We start from the raw sequence: 19,820 nt of genomic DNA on the forward strand, positions 1-19,820 counted from the left end.
AATAAACATGTTAAAAACTCACATTTCCTCCATTTCATTGATGGAAACAATATTTTTTTATTACTTCATGAAATGAACACAATTTTTTGCATATTTGCTCATAAACAAACATTTTTACATGACGTATTGAGAGATATATTGATCATTGTCATGAAATTATAAATATTTATGCAAAGTCATCATGGTTTGATTTTCATTTCACTGGTTTTCACGTTACTAAAACCAGACCAAGCAAGATTTTTACCATTTAGGTTGGAATGATAACAACCATTATACCACCAAGCACCTGTGTAGGAAGTAGCGCAACTTCCACTAGTTTTATCATTATCTGAATCTTTGGTTGAAAACTTCATGTTATTGTGATAGGATAATTTATCCCCAGCAGTTCCTGAAAAGTAGAAATAGTTCCAGAGTTTTCTGGTGATTTGTATTTTAAAAACGTTAAAACCACTTAAAGCTGGGCTAGCTGGCTTGCAGGGCCAATTTGTATTCGCATTCATATGAGGCGCGCTGGCCAGGCTGAAATGTTGTATATAATTTCTGCCAACAAACATTGTATTTTGTGGGAAAATTAAATTGTATTTAGACTCAGACATTCAACAATCTGATTGCTACCAGTGAGTTCCACCGACTATTGTAGTGGTATAACATGGAATTTTCAAACTTATTTTCAATTGCACGCTGTTGTTATGAAGTTTTTTGCCATATTTAAATAACCAAATAAAACAAGAGCATGCGCAATCTCATCTCTTCCAGCCCGGTTTAGCCGGGCTGGCCCAATTGATGCTGTTATATGAGCCCGTTAGAACCTTGCTTCCTTCAAGTGGATCTCGCCCAGCCGGTTTGGCCCGCTCTTCATACGAACGCAATTTCAAAAAAATTGTAAAATAATATACGAGGCGAGATATCGGCAAAGCTATCCTAGCCTTATTTAAGCGGGCTGGCCCGTCTCATATGAACAGGCCCTAAGGTACAATCTGTCAACGCAATTTGCTATCACAAACACTCATTTTCTTCAAAATTTTCTTACCTGTGTATTTTCCAATACTTAATTGATACTTAGAATTTCCATCCTTTACAACAAAATCTTCATATTCAGCGTATTTTTTAGTGCCTGACGTGTTTACTAGATCAATTCGAAGTTTATTTTTCCTTGCAGATGTTAGTCGATGTATCTTGTCCAATCCAATCCAGAATTCTGATTTAAGATTACCAAAGCCACGTTTATACTCCGCCCAACCCAGATAAAAGTCTGTATTTCCATTTTTTATATGTCTTTGAATTACAGTCCAACCACCACCCGATGACGTCATGTCACAGAAGACTTTAAAGTATCCGTTACCATCAGGATCTACTTCGTATATTCCATTGTGTCTTACACTTTTTCTGTAAAGATCTGCGCAGTCTTTTCCTGATGGTTATAAAAATATTGACTAACACAAAGAAATTAATTGAAAGATATTGTTTTTATTGAACAAATATTACTCCCTACTCGAATCTATAAGTGTCTTTTCTTTTTTTAAAATCATTCTTACCTTTTTCCGAAGTATTTGTAAGTTCTTCATTTTCCATGTAAAGTGTTTTCAATTGTTTTTCAAGACTTTTCAACTCTGTTTGTAATTTTGCCGTTTGTGCATCAAGTTTTTTCATTTTTGACGACAGATCAACCATTTTCAATTCAACTTTCTTAATTTTTTGTTGTAGTTTCACTAGTTTATATGTTTGTACTTCTGTCCTATTAATTTTGTGTTGAAGAGTTACTTAAATGTTTGTAGATGTTTGTGCTGGGTTTGAAGATTCTTGTGATATGTTTGAAGTGTTTTTATTTGTCCGTCTATAACTGCAATTTGTGCTTTCAAGGTTGCATTGTTTTGATCGGATTTCAAGGTGCGTTTAATGTCATGGCTGAATATTGAGTAGAAATCTTTTAAATCATCTTCCTTTTCATTTGTTAATTTCACTCTGCAAAAGTAAAAACAGTAAAGTGAGTCATGGAAAAGTTTTCAAATGGAATATTTCAAACTGTAAACAAGGAATCGAGGCAGTCTTATATTAAATACATACATGACATAGCTAACGACTTACTAAAAATGTGTAATGCATATAAAAGTCTTATTCCTCCCATACACAATTTGAACAAAAAAAAACCACTTTGCTTGAGCTAATTTCAAAAAGTCTTAGTTTATGGTATCGTAACTAGCAAAGCTTTGATCACGTTTGTATAGTGCCCCAGCACTGAATATTAACTACAACTCGACAACTTGTGCAAAAAGATTATTCAAATTTAAAAGAAATACGCCTTAGAGGCGTTTCTAATATAGTCTTCATAGCGTTCTATGATCACATTAACATTTCCAAGTTCTTCTCACTAAACCATAGCTTACCCTTGAATACTAACAACGATGCAGGTAATCGCCACAAATTCACAAATAAAGCTCACCATGTTGTCTTGTCTCAAATGTCTTACAAGTAAAAACTTCAGGTTTTGATGAAGGTTGAAGCTCTTTATATATGTGTGTGTCCAGCATAATTAAAATGTTAGGATAAAGAAGTCTTTACAAATTTATACAGACTAATTTGTTTCAGCAGATAATTGAACTGCTTTAAATAGCTTAAATATGTATAACAATTTGCACACATAGCCACAAACTGGACAGTGTTTCAATTTTAAAGTCAAATTCACTCAACTTGGAAGAAGTTTACAAAATTGACTCAAACTTTAAATCGGTAGTTTTGAAGGATTTGCAACATAACATTTACTCCTTAATAAACAGGCCTTTATTTATCGTAAAACAACAACACTAGCTGATTAACATAAAATTAATGATTAAAGACTTATTGTGATGATTTGGTAACAAACTAAATGTAGCTGTTAAATACGTTGTATTTCACTGATAGCTTGCTCGCGATGTTATAGATTTTTATGAAAACAATTTAAAAACAAGAAAGAGTTATAATAAAAGCACAAGGCATTACAGTTAGTGTTGTGTTTTGCTAAAAAAAAACAGAGATCTTCAAAAATTTCCAATTAAATGCTCTTTATGACGGCACCCTATAAGGGAGCGACATCCAAAACAAACCTTGCATTGATATAAAGACTGTTTATTAAAAATTGAGGCAATTAAAAAGCATTTAACAGTATCCTTTGACAATTTTTAATTCATCTTTAGAATAGGATTCAGAAAAACGTGTGTTAAAGAGCACGTATGCTCTATGTTGTTGATATAACGAAATAACTATGCTTTGAATGGTGCTTGACATCGGTTGTTGTAATCCGAGAAATGTTTTATCTACATAACCATCATCTCTATATTACACTCGCACTTGAAGTCGTAATTTCATTACAAACTTTTTAATCAAGCAAGTCTTCGGAGGTGGGCGGCAGAATAATCTCTGTATAAATAAAAAGAACATTGTTTACGAATAAGTGGTCAGTTAATTCGTTTGTCTTTCACTCAAAGTTTAGTTGATTAAGGCCGTCTCAATGAAAGGAAACTTAATAAAATACGAGGCATTTGAATAACCCTTAAGATTTTTTACATAACCCTTGCAAAGAAGAAATATGCTTAGGGAATTCTATTAAGGTAGTTTTGAAGGATTTGCAACATAACATTTTTTCTTTAATAAACAGGCCTTTATTTATCGTAAAACAACAACACTAGCTGATTAATATAGAATTAATGAATAAAGACTTATTGTTATATTATCGTAACAAGCTATTAAATTCGATGTACTTCATTGATAGCTTGCTCGCGATGTTATAGATTTTTAAGAAAACAATTTAAAGTTAAGAAAGAGTTATAATAAAAGTACAAGGCATTACAGTGAGTGTTGTGTTTTGCTAAAAAAGAACCGAGATCTTCGAAAATTTCCAATTAAATGCTCTTCATGATTGCACCCTGTAAAGGAGGGACATCCAAAACAAAGCTTGCATTGATATAAAGACTGTTTATTAAAAATTGAGGCAATCAAAAAGCATTTAACAGTATCCTTTGACAATTTTAAATTCATCTTTTGAATAGGATTCAGAAAAACGTGTGTTAAAGAGCACGTATGCTCTATGTTGTTGATATAACGAAATAACTATGCTTTGAATGGTGCTTGACATCGGTTGTTGTAATCCGAGAAATGTTTTATCTACATAACCATCATCTCTATATTACACTCGCACTTGAAGTCGTAATTTCATTACAAACTTTTCAATCAAGCAAGTCTTCGGAGGTGGGCGGCAGACTAATCTCTTTTTAAATAAAAAGAACATTGTTTACGAATAAGTGGTCAGTTAATTCGTTTGTCTTTCACTCAAAGTTTAGTTGATTAAGGCCGTCTCAATGAAAGGAAACTTAATAAAATACGAGGCATTTGAATAACCCTTAAGATTTTTTACATAACCCTTGCAAAGAAGAAATATGCTTAGGGAATTCTATTAAGGTAGTTTTGAAGGATTTGCAACATAACATTTTTTCTTTAATAAACAGGCCTTTATTTATCGTAAAACAACAACACTAGCTGATTAATATAGAATTAATGAATAAAGACTTATTGTTATATTATCGTAACAAGCTATTAAATTCGATGTACTTCATTGATAGCTTGCTCGCGATGTTATAGATTTTTAAGAAAACAATTTAAAGTTAAGAAAGAGTTATAATAAAAGTACAAGGCATTACAGTGAGTGTTGTGTTTTGCTAAAAAAGAACCGAGATCTTCGAAAATTTCCAATTAAATGCTCTTCATGATTGCACCCTGTAAAGGAGGGACATCCAAAACAAAGCTTGCATTGATATAAAGACTGTTTATTAAAAATTGAGGCAATCAAAAAGCATTTAACAGTATCCTTTGACAATTTTAAATTCATCTTTTGAATAGGATTCAGAAAAACGTGTGTTAAGGAGCACGTATGCTCTATATTGTTGATATAACGAAATAACTATGCTTTAAATGGTGCTTGACATCGGTTGTTGTAATCCGAGAAATGTTGTATCTACATAACCATCATCTCTATATTACACTCGCACTTGAAGTCGTAATTTCATTACAAACTTTTCAATCAAGCAAGTCTTCGGAGGTGGGCGGCAGAATAATCTCTTTATAAATAAAAAGAAGATTGTTTACGAATAAGTGGTCAGTTAATTCGTTTGTCTTTCACTCAAAGTTTAGTTGATTAAGGCCGTCTCAATGAAAGGAAACTTAATAAAATACGAGGCATTTGAATAACCCTTAAGATTTTTTACATAACCCTTGCAAAGAAGAAATATGCTTAGGGAATTCTATTAAGGTAGTTTTGAAGGATTTGCAACATAACATTTTTTCTTTAATAAAAACGCCTTTATTTATCGTAAAGCAACAGCACTAGCTAATTAATATAGAATTAATGAATAAAGACTTATTGTTATATTGTCGTAACAAGCTATTAAACTCGATGTACTTCATTGATAGCTTGCTCGCGATGTTATAGATTTTTAAGAAAACAATTTAAAGTTAAGAAAGAGTTATAATAAAAGCACAAGGCATTACAGTGAGTGTTGTGTTTTGCTAAAAAAGAACCGAGATCTTCGAAAATTTCCAATTAAATGCTCTTCATGATTGCACCCTGTAAGGGAGCGACATCCAAAACAAAGCTTGCATTGATATAAAGACTGTTTATTAAAAATTGAGGCAATTAAAAAGCATTTAGCAGTATCCTTTGACAATTTTAAATTCATCTTTTGAATACGATTCAGAAAAACGTGTGTTAAGGAGCACGTATGCTCTACGTTGTTGATATAACGAAATAACTATGCTTTGAATAGTGCTTGACATCGGTTGTTGTAATCCGAGAATTGTTGTATCTACATAACCATCATCTCTATATTACACTCGCACTTGAAGTCGTAATTTCATTACAAACTTTTCAATCAAGCAAGTCTTCGGAGGTGGGCGGCAGACTAATCTCTTTTTAAATAAAAAGAACATTGTTTACGAATAAGTGGTCAGTTAATTCGTTTGTCTTTCACTCAAAGTTTAGTTGATTAAGGCCGTCTCAATATAAGGAAACTTAATAAAACTATTGTAGTGGTATAACATGGAATTTTCAAACTTATTTTCAATTGCACATTATTGTTTTGAAAATTTTGCTATATTTAAGTAACCAAATACGACAAGAGCATGCGCAGTCTCATCGCTTCCAGCCCAGTTCAGCCGGGCTGGCCCGCTTGATGCAGTTATATGAGCCCGTTAGAAGCGAGATCTCGCTTCCTTCAAGCGAATCTCGTTAAGCCGGGATGGCCTGCTCTAATATAGAAATACGGCGTTTCTAATATAGTCTTCATAGCGTTCAATGATCACATTCAACATTTCCAAGTTCTTCTTGGCAGTAAGCCATAGCTTACCCTTGAATATTAACAACGATGCAGGTAATCGCCACCAATGCACAAATAAAGCTCACCATCTTGTCTTGTCTCAAATGTCTTACAAGTAAACACTTTAGGTTGAGATGAGGATCGAGGCTATCTATATATGTGTGTGTCCAGCATGAATAAATTGTGAGGATAAAGAAGCCTTTACAAAGTTACACAGACTAATTTGTTTCAGCATGTAATTGAACTGCTTTAAATAGTTTAAATATGTTGAACAATTTGCACACATAGCCACAAACTTGACATTATTTTAATTTAAAATCGAATTCACTAAACATGGAAGAAGTTTACAAAACTGACTCAAAACTTAAATTCGGTAGTTTTGAAGGATTTTGCAACATCACATTTACTCTTTAATATACAGGCCTTTATTTATCGTAAAACAACACCACTAGCTGATTAATATAGAATTAATGAATAAAAACGTATTGTGATATTGTGGTAACAAGCTGTTAATTACGTTGTACTTCATTGATAGCTTGCTTGCGATGTTATAGATTTTTTAATAAAAAAAAGTTTAAAAATAATGATGAGTTGTAATAATAGATAGCACAAGGCATTGCAGTGAGCACTGTGTTTTGCTAAAAAAAAGGACCAATATTATCAACAATTTCCAATTAAATCAGGGGTTCTTAACCTTTTGTTGGTCACGGACCCCCAAAGCATTCTAATGAAAACTTTGGACCCCTTTAGAAGAAACACATCGCAATTGTCAAAATTAGCTTTTAATTAACTTAGTAATATAGTCCAGAAATTTGCAGACCAAACAGAAGCAAATTAATAATTCAACGAATAATAATGAATAATAAATCAATTACCGAGTCAATTAAGTTATACAACAATTACAAAACCATAAAGAATCAAAAAATACAGTGCAGTAACCAATAAGTAGAACGCAAATAACTTTTTAAATCAATGCGAAGGTTGCTCCTGCTTATCTTCAACAAGAACACGAAATTGCGGGACGGTTTTTGCCAGGGCCACACGCATGTTATCCTTAGCATCCAACCGATTTCGCTATTTCGTTTTGATAGCAAGAAGAGCAGAAAACCCTGCCTCACAGAGGTAGGTAGTAGCAAAAGGAATAAGAGCAACCATGGCTCTCTTCACCAGGCGAGGATACGCTTGTGCCAACGAACACCAGAATTCTGCAAGGTTCTTTGAATTGAATTCGCTCCTTAGCATTTGCATTGTCCTCAACTCAATGAGGTCATCTTTGGCAAGATCGTCATCACCAATAGAATTTAGATCTGCAAGAAATGGTTGCGAATCCACAATTCAAAATTCGGATCATGTGAGCAATAACTTTCAAAAGATTGCTGCAATCTGTCTAAATTTTCGCACATATTTCCACGTAGAGAGGAAAGCAGGGCTTCAGTATTATCGATTCGAGTTTGAGAGATCACTTCCTCCAGCATTGGGAAGTTGGCAAAGTTGTCTGTCTCAGTCTTCTTTCCACAAAGGAAGCTTTGCTTGAAAAGCCTGCAGTCTTTCTGTAACGTCCATAATCGTTACATCTGGTCCTTGAAATGACAGATTTACTTCATTCAAATGACCGAAAATATCTGCCAAGTAAGCTAAGCAAAAGAAACTCCTTTCTGTCAAATTGCACTGATAGAGGATTTTGTTTTTCTCGTAAGAAGAATGAAACTTCCTTTCTCAGTTCCATCAAACGCTTCAAAACTTGACCTCTCGAAAGCCAGCGAACTTCAGTGTGGTACAAAAGTACTTCATGTTGTGCACCCATTTCTTGGCAAAGTCTTTTGAATATACGATTGTTTAAAGCTCGAGCTCTGACAAAGTTGACGATCTTTACAGAAACAGACAAAATTTCTTTTAAAGCTGGTGATAGAGTTTTGATGCCAATGCATGTCGATGTAGAAAGCAATGAGTCACAATGATGTGAGGAGCTTCTTTACCAACGAAGCAAACCCTGAGGTTTTTCCAAGCATTGCGGGCGCTCCGTCGGTACACAAACTACCAATATTTCTCTTCCAATTGAAGTCTTGTTTGGCAAAGAAATTGTTCACCATCTCTAATACGTCTGCAGCCTTTGTAGTTTCTGAGAGAGGCTCGCAAAATAGGAATTCTTCTTTAATTGCATCAGCGTGCATATAACGAACATATACAAGAAGCTGGGCCACTGAGAGACATCTGTGCTTTCATCCAGTTGCATGCTAAATGGAAATGGTGATGCTTTAAGTTCCTCCATTACTTGTTTCAGAATATTATTAGAAATGTCAATAATTCTGGAGCTGATGGTATCGTTTGACAAGGAAACGGCTTCAAGTTTCTTTCTTTGTTCTGTGCCACATACTAGCTCAGTCATTTCCAGAGCACACGGTTTTATCAATGTCTCTCCGATAGTGTGAGCTTTCTTTGCCTTGGCAATGCGGTAAGCGACCTTATAAGATGCTTCAAGGCAAGGCTTCTGCGTCTTGATGAATCCGAACTTCGGCAAAGTCCCTGATTTCTCAAATCGAGCCTTTTTAGAACGAAAAGAATCAACACTATCCAGTGCGTTTTTAGGATGAATAGATATGAGGTGCTCTTTCAGTTTCGCTGGCTTCAAACTTGCATTGGCAAGGACTTTACCACATAGAAAACATTGCGGCCTTTCGCTGCCATCACTATCAGTAATAAAGGTAAAACCAAAAGCTACATAATTTTCACTGTACTTTTTCTTCTTCGACATTTTTTTAAATTGTTAAATTTTTAATTTATTTATCCTTCCAGGTTATAAATCTTTGTAGTAGAAAACACATAAGCAAATTGACAGCTTTCTATAATACTCAATGCAGCATACACGTGCACGGTTTTTTGTTCAATCTATTTATTCTATTACGACATAGAGTCTATGTCGTAATAGAATCATACACAATGTCTATGTCATAGACATTGTGTATGATTACATAGGCCTATTTATCACAAATGCGATGTGTAAGAAACATTAGACTACTAATTATAAATGCACAATAGAAAAGAAAAACATGTCAATCATACTTCAGTTAAATATACATATCGAAGGCGAAAACATCTTGTTTTTATTCCGTCCAAAGATTTGTGAGCATATATTTCGAACGATCATTAAACGATGTTGCTTTTTTAGGTTCTAATCGGTCAATAGAAATACGTAGCCTACTGTAGATATTCTTATTTGGATTTGCGGACCCCTTAAAGCACCATCATGGACCCCTTAGGGGTTCATGGACCCCAGGTTAAGAACCCCTGAATTAAATGCTCTTCGTGACGCCACTCTATAAGGGAGCGACAGCCAAAACAAAGCTTGCATTGATATAAAGACTGTTAATAAAAAATTGAAAAGATTTAACAGTATCCTTTGACAATTCTATTTTCATCGTTTGAATAGGATCCACCAAAATGTGTGTTAAAGAGCACGTATGCTGTATGTTGTTGATGTTAAGAAATAACAATGTTTTGAATAGTGCTTGATATTGGTTGTTGTAGGGTCGCCTTAATTTAAAAACTTTACATCAGCTACTTTCTTTTTGAAGAAACACTTAGCTATTTAAATGCACTTTTTGAACTGATTGGAGACTTAGCAGCGTGGAGCGCCGTATACGTCAGAGGAAATTACTTTTGACGTCATATCATCAAAAAAATTTGAGCTTGCTGTTTACAAAGTTAAAGTTATGTTCAATGTTTATTTTACACAGCATGGCATTTAAAAACAATAAAAAACACGCACAATTTTGTTTCCTCGATAATTTTGAAAGTAATATGGAAGGCAATCCAACCAATAACATTCGTAATAAATTAAATGGTTTGAACCCGAGAGTATCGTTACATGTTTGTGGATGTAGATCCTCCAAGCTATTAGAGTCCTGAGAAGGACTATTGTTGTTGATGTTAATTGACGTTTTGACAAACGTATAGTGGTAAGCCATTTCAGTTTTTATCCAGAATAGTCGGCTAATGAAGATCAAGACGGTTACCAGTCAATTGAGAATAGGAATTTGAGTATGTTGATCATCAGCATTAACCAAGCCTCAACAATTGATGACGAACCATGGTGTGCCATTCTTCAATAATGAGTTAAAAATAAGAGTAACGTTGACAGATGTTTTGTAATTAAAGTGATGCAAGGTTGGATCAGCGCCCACTGTCAAAATAAATTATAAGTGAATTTGATCAAGCTATACGGTATTTTTGTTTAAATAAAGTGAATCGTTAAAATAATTCGACGTCTGCCATAAGAAAAACCGGCTACCACTTTCACATGTTCACGACGGACAAGTTTTTTTTGCAATAATAAGTTTTGAACCATTACAAAAGTTTCGTCGAAATAAAAATTTCATTATATATATTTGTTATGACTGAATATATATGAGCATGTAGATCCAATCAGGCTTTAGCATGCATGTTCTCTGTTACATATTAGCCATACAAACATACCAAGCTTCATTGCATTCAAGATTCACTTGAATACATTTAACTCGTGTAACGCTAACGAAGTACATATTTGCAAGAGATAAACAATTTCTAATTATGGAAAGTGTAAGTTATACACATAATCTAAACATAAGTTATAAGCTGGGTGCTTAGAACTTCAAGTGTATGTATATAAGAACCTGTTCATATGAGCCGGGCTGGCCCGCTTTACCGAGCTAGCCCGCAGTAGCAAGATCTCACCTCTTTTAGTATTTAGATATAATTTTAAATTTGATTCTTATGAGAGAAGGGCTGGCCCGTTTTGCCGCGATGTCCCTTAAACGAGGCAAGATCTCGGCATAAAATGGGTTCACGTGAATGCACAAGGCGGGCGAGACCGGCATACGGAATTAAACATCCTATTAGTGCGCATGCTCATAAAATTCAATGCGATGCAAAAGATAGGGCAAGCAAAAGAACAACTTTCGGTGGACTATAGATTAATAAATAACATCGTTGAGTTTCTTTAAGCTTATAAAAGTAACATAAAGTATCGGGATTTAGACTTTTATGCGGCGTGCGTAAATAACTATTACTGTACATTGTTGGGCTAGCACGCCTCATGTAAATAAAATAATAAACTGGTCCGGCAAAGTCGGCCAGCCGGCTCATATGAACAGGCCCTAAACTAATAATAATTCATTATTTATTGACATCACATTTCTTTGACATAAAGGCAGCCGTCATATTATGTCACCGACCAACGAAAATGCAGATTTTGCCATTTTATGATATGCGATCGATATCCACAAGTTTGGAGTGAGGACAAGATCATGAAAGCTCTATTCATGTATGTGAGTATTCATGAAGAATATGTTGGTTTCAGCTGATAATAAAAGAGTTTAATTATTTGAGATCTAGTAGGTAGCCATTTTGTGCTCGAAGTTTCGTCCAATGAATTTTCACTATTACAAGTTCTGCTTGACTATGCAAAGGTTAAAAGACGAATTTTGCGCCACTATTTTATTGTATATAGTCAAACCTTGATGTAAATCAACTTGCACAAAACGATTTCTTTTGTCTTTAGTATGAAAAGCAATTTTACTATTTATAAGGAACAACAGACACAACAGTTTGTCTACAATTTCAAACTGACAATATTGCATCATATGTTTGGAATTTGTAGTTAATTACACATCCTGTTGTTTACTTATTTGATATTTTGTTGTATAAAATACAACAAATTAACAAAGTATATAAATTTCTATGCCTAAAACTCAACCCAACTGTTTTTCTGTCGACAAGTGATCGCTATATATTCTGGTTTTCACATTCTGTCTCAGCACTCAGTTAAATTAAGTAATTTATTCATACACGACTTAAAAAGAAACCTTTAAAACGTGACACTCGATGCAGATCATTCTCAAATATAGCTATATTTTGTGTACTTACTTTTGATACAGTAAAATTGATTACAAGCTGTATTTCGCCGTTGACCATTCTTAAAACAATTTACGTTGCAGCTATATTGAACCAAACTGGCAATAATTCGCCCCAGCTGTCTCCAGTATAAAAATTATATAAATATAACTCTATTATCCCGAACAGCAATTTTATTGTTAATATCAACTTTGCACGTACATTGAAGGAAATTGCTGTGTCATAACGAACAACACATGCAATTACGAACAAGTTAACGTTATCAACACGAATTTTTGAAACTTCTACTTTAAAATAATGAATTTACAGGACATTATTTTTTGAACGAGGCCAAAATGAGAAAAATGTTTTATTTCAGTTCGTATCGCCAGCATGGTCATGTAATTCTGCTGTCAATGTCTCTGTGTTTATACTCATGGCAAAAACAATTAATTTATATAGACATAAATAAGGATGATGAAAAGCTGGACTAAAACTTGAGAACTAAAAAACTAAACATCACTTGAAACATAGCCACCATCAAGGTATGTAGCTATAAGCCTCTACCTCACAAATTGACCGAAATTATCCATTTCTAAAAGTAGCTTGTGTTGATGTTCTTATTTTTGGTTTCAGCAAGCTATTGACATTGATATTTAATTCATTCTTTAGTTTCAAAGGAAGCGTAATAAACACAAACGTGGCAATTATAAATATATACTTTATAAAGATATTAGTTGAAGTAATGTCAGTTGTTGTATATTCCTTAAAATGATTAATTTCTCAGTAGTCTACAACATGTCTTTTTCTTTATGTATGTACGCTCATGCCTTATTTAAAACGTGATCTTTTAGAGCACCTGACATCGATGATCTAACTTGAATTAGTTGAATATGCCAGTATTGTATCGATTCTCTTGGCCTTTGCAAGCAACACGACAATTTTACAAGACGTTTAATAAGAACTTGTATTTTCAAAGTGATTAACAAATCATTCCTCTTTAAAAGTGAGGTATTTTCCTTTGCTGCATGATGTTACGTTCTGGAAGAATCTTCTACACTAGTCCCACTGATATTCACTACGTTTCTGAAGATTGCAGAGCGAGCATTCTGGGTACAATGGCTGGGTACTGCAAAATAAAATTAATACGCATGCGCATCATTGCTTTTCTTTTTAGCGCGGTTTGTCAACGAGAACGACGCTGACTATTTTTGCTTTAAATTACTCATTTCATTCCTAATGATTCGGAGATGACTTTAATCCACCAAGACAACGATAAACTGTTTCAGCAATGTGATTATTTTCTTCAACATTTATAATTTTGATTCCGTGTTGTAATGTTGTTTTATTTATTTCCTATTGGTAGAGGATAATTAAGCCACTGATATGTAAACTAAACTGGACTATTTATCCACGTACATACATAGTGGGCTATGTGAACAAAAACGCTTCTCCCTACGGCAAGGAAACTATTGAAGCCAAAATTAACCCATCGAATGAAGAAATTGTTGACAAACAAAAGGAAAAACAAGCGAAATATTACAACCGTGGCAGCAAGCCATTAATAGATCTCAACCCAGGAGATACAGTGCGTATACGACCAGACCAGACGTGCAGGACATGAAGGAAAGGAGTGTGTAACCAGAAGTTTGCACCCACGTCGTACCATGTTATTTCGAAAGGGTAAATATGCACACGGAAAAGAAGAGATCTGGCGTCCGTTAACGAAAGGGCAAGATTGATAAAGAGCGTACTGAGGAAGAAAATGAACAATCTGAGTCCGAAGACCCAAATGAGCAACCGGTGCAGCCAAGTTCTCTACGCAAGACACGTCCACAATTGTCAGTATAGAAACCAATTAGGCACGACTAGAAAACGACACATTGGACACCTCAGTCAAAAGAAAATCTTCTATAGGACATACATTACAATGAACATAGGACATACAACTAACTAAAATATTATTAACACATATCAATATAAAACATTTTTCAAACCTTCGTTCATTTTTTTTGTCAGCTGGTTTATTTAAGTTCGCCTCGTTTTAATATGTTGTAAACATGTTCAAAGCCATCTTCGCCGCTTTTTTAGTGTTTTCTGGATGCTTCTTGTTTCAAAGCTTTGACATCGTTTTTAGAAACTGTGGAAAACATCGCTATGATTTTACTTTTTTTCAAAACCGGCTTTTAATGACGTCCATAATTGTAGAAACTGTTATTTGTAAATAGACGTCTTACCTACAGATATGTAGAATTATTTGCAGGAAGTTGACCAATCAAAAGCGACATTGTTTACATAGTGAATAATGATGTAGGATAATTGCATGAAATGCATGATACACCAAGATTGCGTGGAACGTGGCGAAAATATAGAATTATCTACTTACAGAGCAATATCTAATTAAAAAATGAGTGAAAAGACGTAACATTAGAATCACATAATTACCTAAATCAGCTCTAATTTAGGGAAAATATTATTTCACCACAGCATTTTTAACAATTTTTTCAACGCTTTTTTAAATGATAATGATTATAAAGGATTTTTAAAAGACATAAAAGTTCTTTTTTGTTATTATATGTTGAAAGTTTCATCAGAAATAATGATCAAATTTATGACATCACAGTCATTGGAAATTCTTTATGGTTTTATTTTCATCTCAGTGAACTTTAAGGATATGAAACGTTTCCAAGCATACCAAGTCACACCTTTGTTATTGTCTTGGTTGCCACTATAGTAGAGCCCATTCAGGTTAGAAGAATGACAGCTGTTATACCACCAAGCACCTTTGTAGCGAAAGGCACAGTTTCCTTTATATTTATCTTTATCTGAATCTGTGGTTGAAAACGCCATGCCATTATGATAGGATAATGAATCTCCAGCATTTCCTACAAAAGTAAAACCTTTTAAAGATCGCATTTAATGCAGTTATAGAACTCTTTTAAACTTGCAGAAACTCCCCCCAAAAGGGTTTTTTGTCGTTGGTAGAAGATTTTTATAGCAATCGTTTGTTTTGGGGGCTTTTGTGAGATTTGCCAATCATTTTTTTTTATTTTATGTAGTAAAAAAGGAAGGACTGATGTAAGTGTTAAAATATAATATGCAACACTGAGTTTTCATTTCACATATGAGAGCATGTGGGAGATCCAACCACAATCACATTATAATATTGTTACCGTTTGTCATAAAGTTGTTGTAGCTGACTTATTTAACAACTTGCTGTAAATCATGTTTCAAAATGGAATAAATAAATTGCAAAGGTAAAATTTGTCTAGACTTTGACTTTGATCCTACTCTCATTTCCCAGAACATTATTTCTACATCCAGCCTTAACTCATTGCTCTCACTCCTATGTTAAGTAATGAATGGTATTTAATTTTTATTATAATAGACCTTTAAAATTCTTTATTGACTTGATGATATACCTGTAGTGTTGTCCGAGACTTAATTTATATTTATGTTTTTCATTTTCCTATATGTAAATTTATCCACGTAAACTTGAATGAATTTCAGTAGTGTTTATATATGTATAAATATATTATATTTATTTATACCTATTCTTAAGGTTAAATAGTTGGAATGTTATGAAACAAAAAGAATGATAGCATAGTGCTTTAACTAACAACTACAAACAATAACGACCTTATCTAACAACATTTGAAAATTAACCTTCCACTCCTCTTCCTTATAAAGAAGACAAGTCTACTCAAAAGCAGAGAGCCTTACTTATAAGTCCTGGGCTTGTGACCGGTATAGCAGGGTTTAAGGAGTGCAAGGTTAATTTTTCAAATGTTGTTAGACAAGGTTGTTTTCGTTAGTAGTTGTTGGATAGAGCGTTATGCTATCATTTTTTTATTCATACATATATAAATATTCTGGCAGGCTCGTATGCATTTTATATAAAAGGTTTTAATGTTCATTTAAGTCCACATAATTTAGCAATGTTTTAAGCGCATGCTCATTACTTGTTTACAAAGCTTCAATTAAATTTTCATTTAATCTTATTGATACGGTAACCACAATCCATGAATGATCTCTTATTGTAAGTCAAAAATTGTTTTCGTAGGGTGCAACTTAATGATTCACATAACAAAATGATATTTATGTTTGTTCAATGTATTTTGTTGTAAGTTTGTAAGATCAAATTGATTATAATTTTTAAGATCTAACAAGACTTCCGCTCAAAATCAACCGTTAAAATATCTATGTTTTTCCCAAAATTGCAGACCTGTCTACGCAAACTCGAATCATTCCAACGTATAATGCATACATCAAAATATTGTTGATAAATTTGTTCATCAAATGTTTATATTTACTTATTGACTCACCAGAATATGCACCAAGACTTAACTGATATTTATGTGTTTCATTCTTTACAGCAAAATAATCATATTCAGCATATGCCTTGTTTCCTGACCAGTCTCCCAAGTCAACACGAAGTTTATTTCTCTTGGCTGATGTTAGTCGGTATATTTTATCCAATCCAAGCCAGAATTCAGAAGTAAGATTACCAAATCCTTGTGTATAGTTTTTCCAATTTCGATAAAAGTCTACACTTCCATCTTGACGTCTTTGAAACATAGTCCAACCACCACCAGATGTCTTCATATCACAGAAAACATCGAAATAACCCTGGCCATCTGGATCAATTTGATAAACTCCGTTCTTTTTTTTACCTTTTTTGTAAAGATCTGCACAGTTTTTTCCCTGAAAAAAAGTTTTCTTAAAAAAGCTATTGCATTGTACGTCTTATGGGTTTTGTAACTCATTAAACCTATACTACTAGCAAATTGCTACACAGCTTTCCTGCGCATAGATCCATTTTGCTAATTTGTAATATTATAACTATTTTGTACATTATATACCGAAGTTGTTTTCGATTATATAAACTCAACACAGTTTAATTCAATAGAAAAAAATTAACAATATAAAATGGCAAGTTTTCAGATATGAGTAACTTTCATAATAACATTTTAGAATTCCTTATATGGTCATAAACGTGTAGTTGTTTACGTTCTCTATCCCTGGAGTTAATCTCAATGCTGACTCAGCATTTTAAGTTTTCTTTTATACCACAGGAACACCTATCAACTCGCTCGATTTTATTGGCTTCACCTAAATCTTAAGGCAAATCTTCTAAAAGCCAGATTTTCAATCACTTTCACCCTTCTTTATTGACACGTAGATGGTGAAAAAACTTTGAACAAATCAGGTTGGACTGGGTATTTAATATCCATAAATATTTATGCATTTTATATGTTATGCACGCAAATTTTCCACGCACTTTCTTTTCATGAACAAGAAATCCACTTGGGTGTTCTCTGTTTGCTTTTTCTTACAAAATTCTCTTTTATGAGTTCTTCTGTTCATAAGTGCGTTTGTTTTTACAATTCTCAATTAAACATTTACTCAGACTTGATTCGTTCAAAATTTTTTTACCAAATACATGTGATACCAAAAATTTCAAGCAGAAGAAGTGATTAAATCTTTGGTTAACTGAACATTTGCTTTAAGATTTAGATGACAGTCGACAAAATTGGGAAGCTGGCAGGTCTGCCTTCCTATGGTATCATGGTAAAAAAAAATTATTGATGCTTTATAAACGAGCGACTGAAATAAACAGTGTAGCATACTTTTTTGCTCATATCATGCCAGTCTATGTTTTGATAACTTTTCATACATAAATTATGCCTCTCTACCCCTTTCCTAAACATTCAAATTTAGCTACCGCATTGCTTTCTTTGTTAAAACAAGGAGGTCACAAAAAGAACAGTTAAATGCATTGACGAAGAGATATTTTTTAAAAAAATCTTTAATTCTAGGTATTTAATTGCCATATAATTTATGAATGAAAAAAATGCATTAAATTGGTTGAGGTTTTGCTTGCTTACCATGTATATTCCATTGTGTCCTATACTTTTTCTGTAAAGATCTGTGCAGTCTTTTCCTGATGGTTATAAAAATATTAACTAACACAAAGAAATTAAATGAAAGATATTGTTTTAATTGAACAAATATTACTCCTTACTCGAATCTATAAGTGTATTTTCTTTTTTTAAAATCATTCTTACCTTTTTCCGAGATATTTGTAAGTTTTTCATTTTCCATGTAAAGTGTTTTCAATTGTTTTTCAAGACTTTTCAACTCCGTTTGTAATTTTGCCATTTGTGCATCAAGTTTTTTCATTTGTGACGACAGATCAATCATTTTCAATTCGACTTTCTTAATTTTTTGTTGTAGTTTCACTAGTGTATATTTTTGTACTTCTGTCCTATTGATTTTGTGTTTAAGAATTAACTTAAATGTTTGAAGATGTTTTTCTCCGTCTGTAGATTTTGTGATATGTTTGAAGTGTTTTTATTTGTCTGTCTATTACTGCAATTTGTGATTTCATTGCATTGTTTCATCGGATTTTATGGCGCGTTTCATGTCATGGCTGAATTTTGAGTAGAAATCTTTTAAATCATCTTCCTTTTCATTTGTTAATCTCACTCTGCAAAAGTAAGAACATTAAAGTGAGTCATGGAAAAGTTTTCAGATGAAATATTTCACACTATGAACAAGGAATTGAGGCAGATTTATATTAAATACGTACATGACATAGCTAACAACCTACTAAAAAGATGTAATGTATATAAAAGTCTTACTCCTCCCATACACAACTTGAATAAAAAAAACACTTTGTTGAGCTAATTTGAAAAATCCTTAGTTTACGGTATCGTAGCTTGCAAAGCTTTGATCATATTTGTATAGTGCCCCAGCACTGAATATTAACTACAACTCGACAGCTTGTGCAAAAAGATTATTCAAATTTAAAAAGAAATACGCCTTAGAGGCCTGTCTAATATAGTCTTCATAGCGTTCAATGATCATATTAAACATTTCCAAGTTCTTCTTTGCCCTAAGCCATAGCTTACCCTTGAATATTAACAACGATGCAGGTAATCGCCACCAATGCACAAATAAAGCTCACCATCTTGTCTTGTCTCAAATGTCTTACAAGTAAACACTTTAGGTTGAGATGAGGATCGAGGCTATTTATATATGTGTGTGTCCAGCATGAATAAATTGTGAGGATAAAGATGCCTTTACAAAGTTACACAGACTAATTTATTTCAGCATGTAATTGAACTGCTTTAAATAGTTTAAATATGTTGAACAATTTGCACACATAGCCACAAACTTGACATTATTTTAATTTATTTATCGAATTCACTCAACTTGGAAGATGTTTACAAAATTGACTCAAAACTTAAAACTCGGTAGTTTTGAAGGATTTTGCAACATCACATTTACTCTTTAATAAACAGGCCTTTATTTATCGTAAAACAACACCACTAGCTGATTAATATAGAATTAATGAATAAAGACGTATTGTGATATTGTGTTAACAAGCTGTTAATTACGTTGTACTTCATTGATAGCTTGCTTGCGATAATATAGATTTTTTAATAAAAAAAGTTTAAAAATAATGAAGAGTTGTAATAATAGATAGCACAAGGCATTGCAGTGAGCACTGTGTTTTGCTAAAAAAAAAGGACCAATATTATCAAATATTTCCAATTAAACGCTCTTCGTGACGCCACCCTATAAGGGAGTGACTTCCAAAACAAA

General features: G+C 33.2%; 1 protein-coding gene across 1 annotated transcript; it reads right to left on the minus strand.

Moving 5' to 3' along the window:
• Positions 1-179: 179 nt before the first annotated feature.
• On the minus strand, positions 180-18,520 carry LOC124454887 (angiopoietin-related protein 7-like). The gene is made up of 3 exons (XM_047005638.1): positions 18,278-18,520; positions 1,031-1,411; positions 180-388 (listed from the first exon to the last, which is right to left on the minus strand). Exons 1-3 carry the CDS (start codon positions 18,411-18,413, stop codon positions 180-182), a joined length of 726 nt encoding a protein of 241 aa, XP_046861594.1. The 5' UTR covers positions 18,414-18,520.
• Positions 18,521-19,820: the final 1,300 nt, after the last annotated feature.

The sequence above is a fragment of the Xenia sp. Carnegie-2017 genome, unplaced genomic scaffold (assembly GCF_021976095.1).
Source record: "Xenia sp. Carnegie-2017 unplaced genomic scaffold, XeniaSp_v1 HiC_scaffold_3, whole genome shotgun sequence".
NCBI lineage: Eukaryota > Metazoa > Cnidaria > Anthozoa > Malacalcyonacea > Xeniidae > Xenia > Xenia sp. Carnegie-2017.

Bases quoted from the DNA above. Each gene is read 5' to 3' on its own strand.
- LOC124454887 (XM_047005638.1), bottom strand. From the start codon at position 18,413: ATGATTGATCTGTCGTCACAAATGAAAAAACTTGATGCACAAATGGCA. The intron at 1,412-18,277 runs GTAAGAATGATT...TATAACCATCAG, and splicing joins TACAAATATCTCGGAAAAAG to GAAAAGACTGCGCAGATCTT. The intron at 389-1,030 runs GTAAGAAAATTT...TCTACTTTTCAG, and splicing joins AAGTATTGGAAAATACACAG to GAACTGCTGGGGATAAATTA.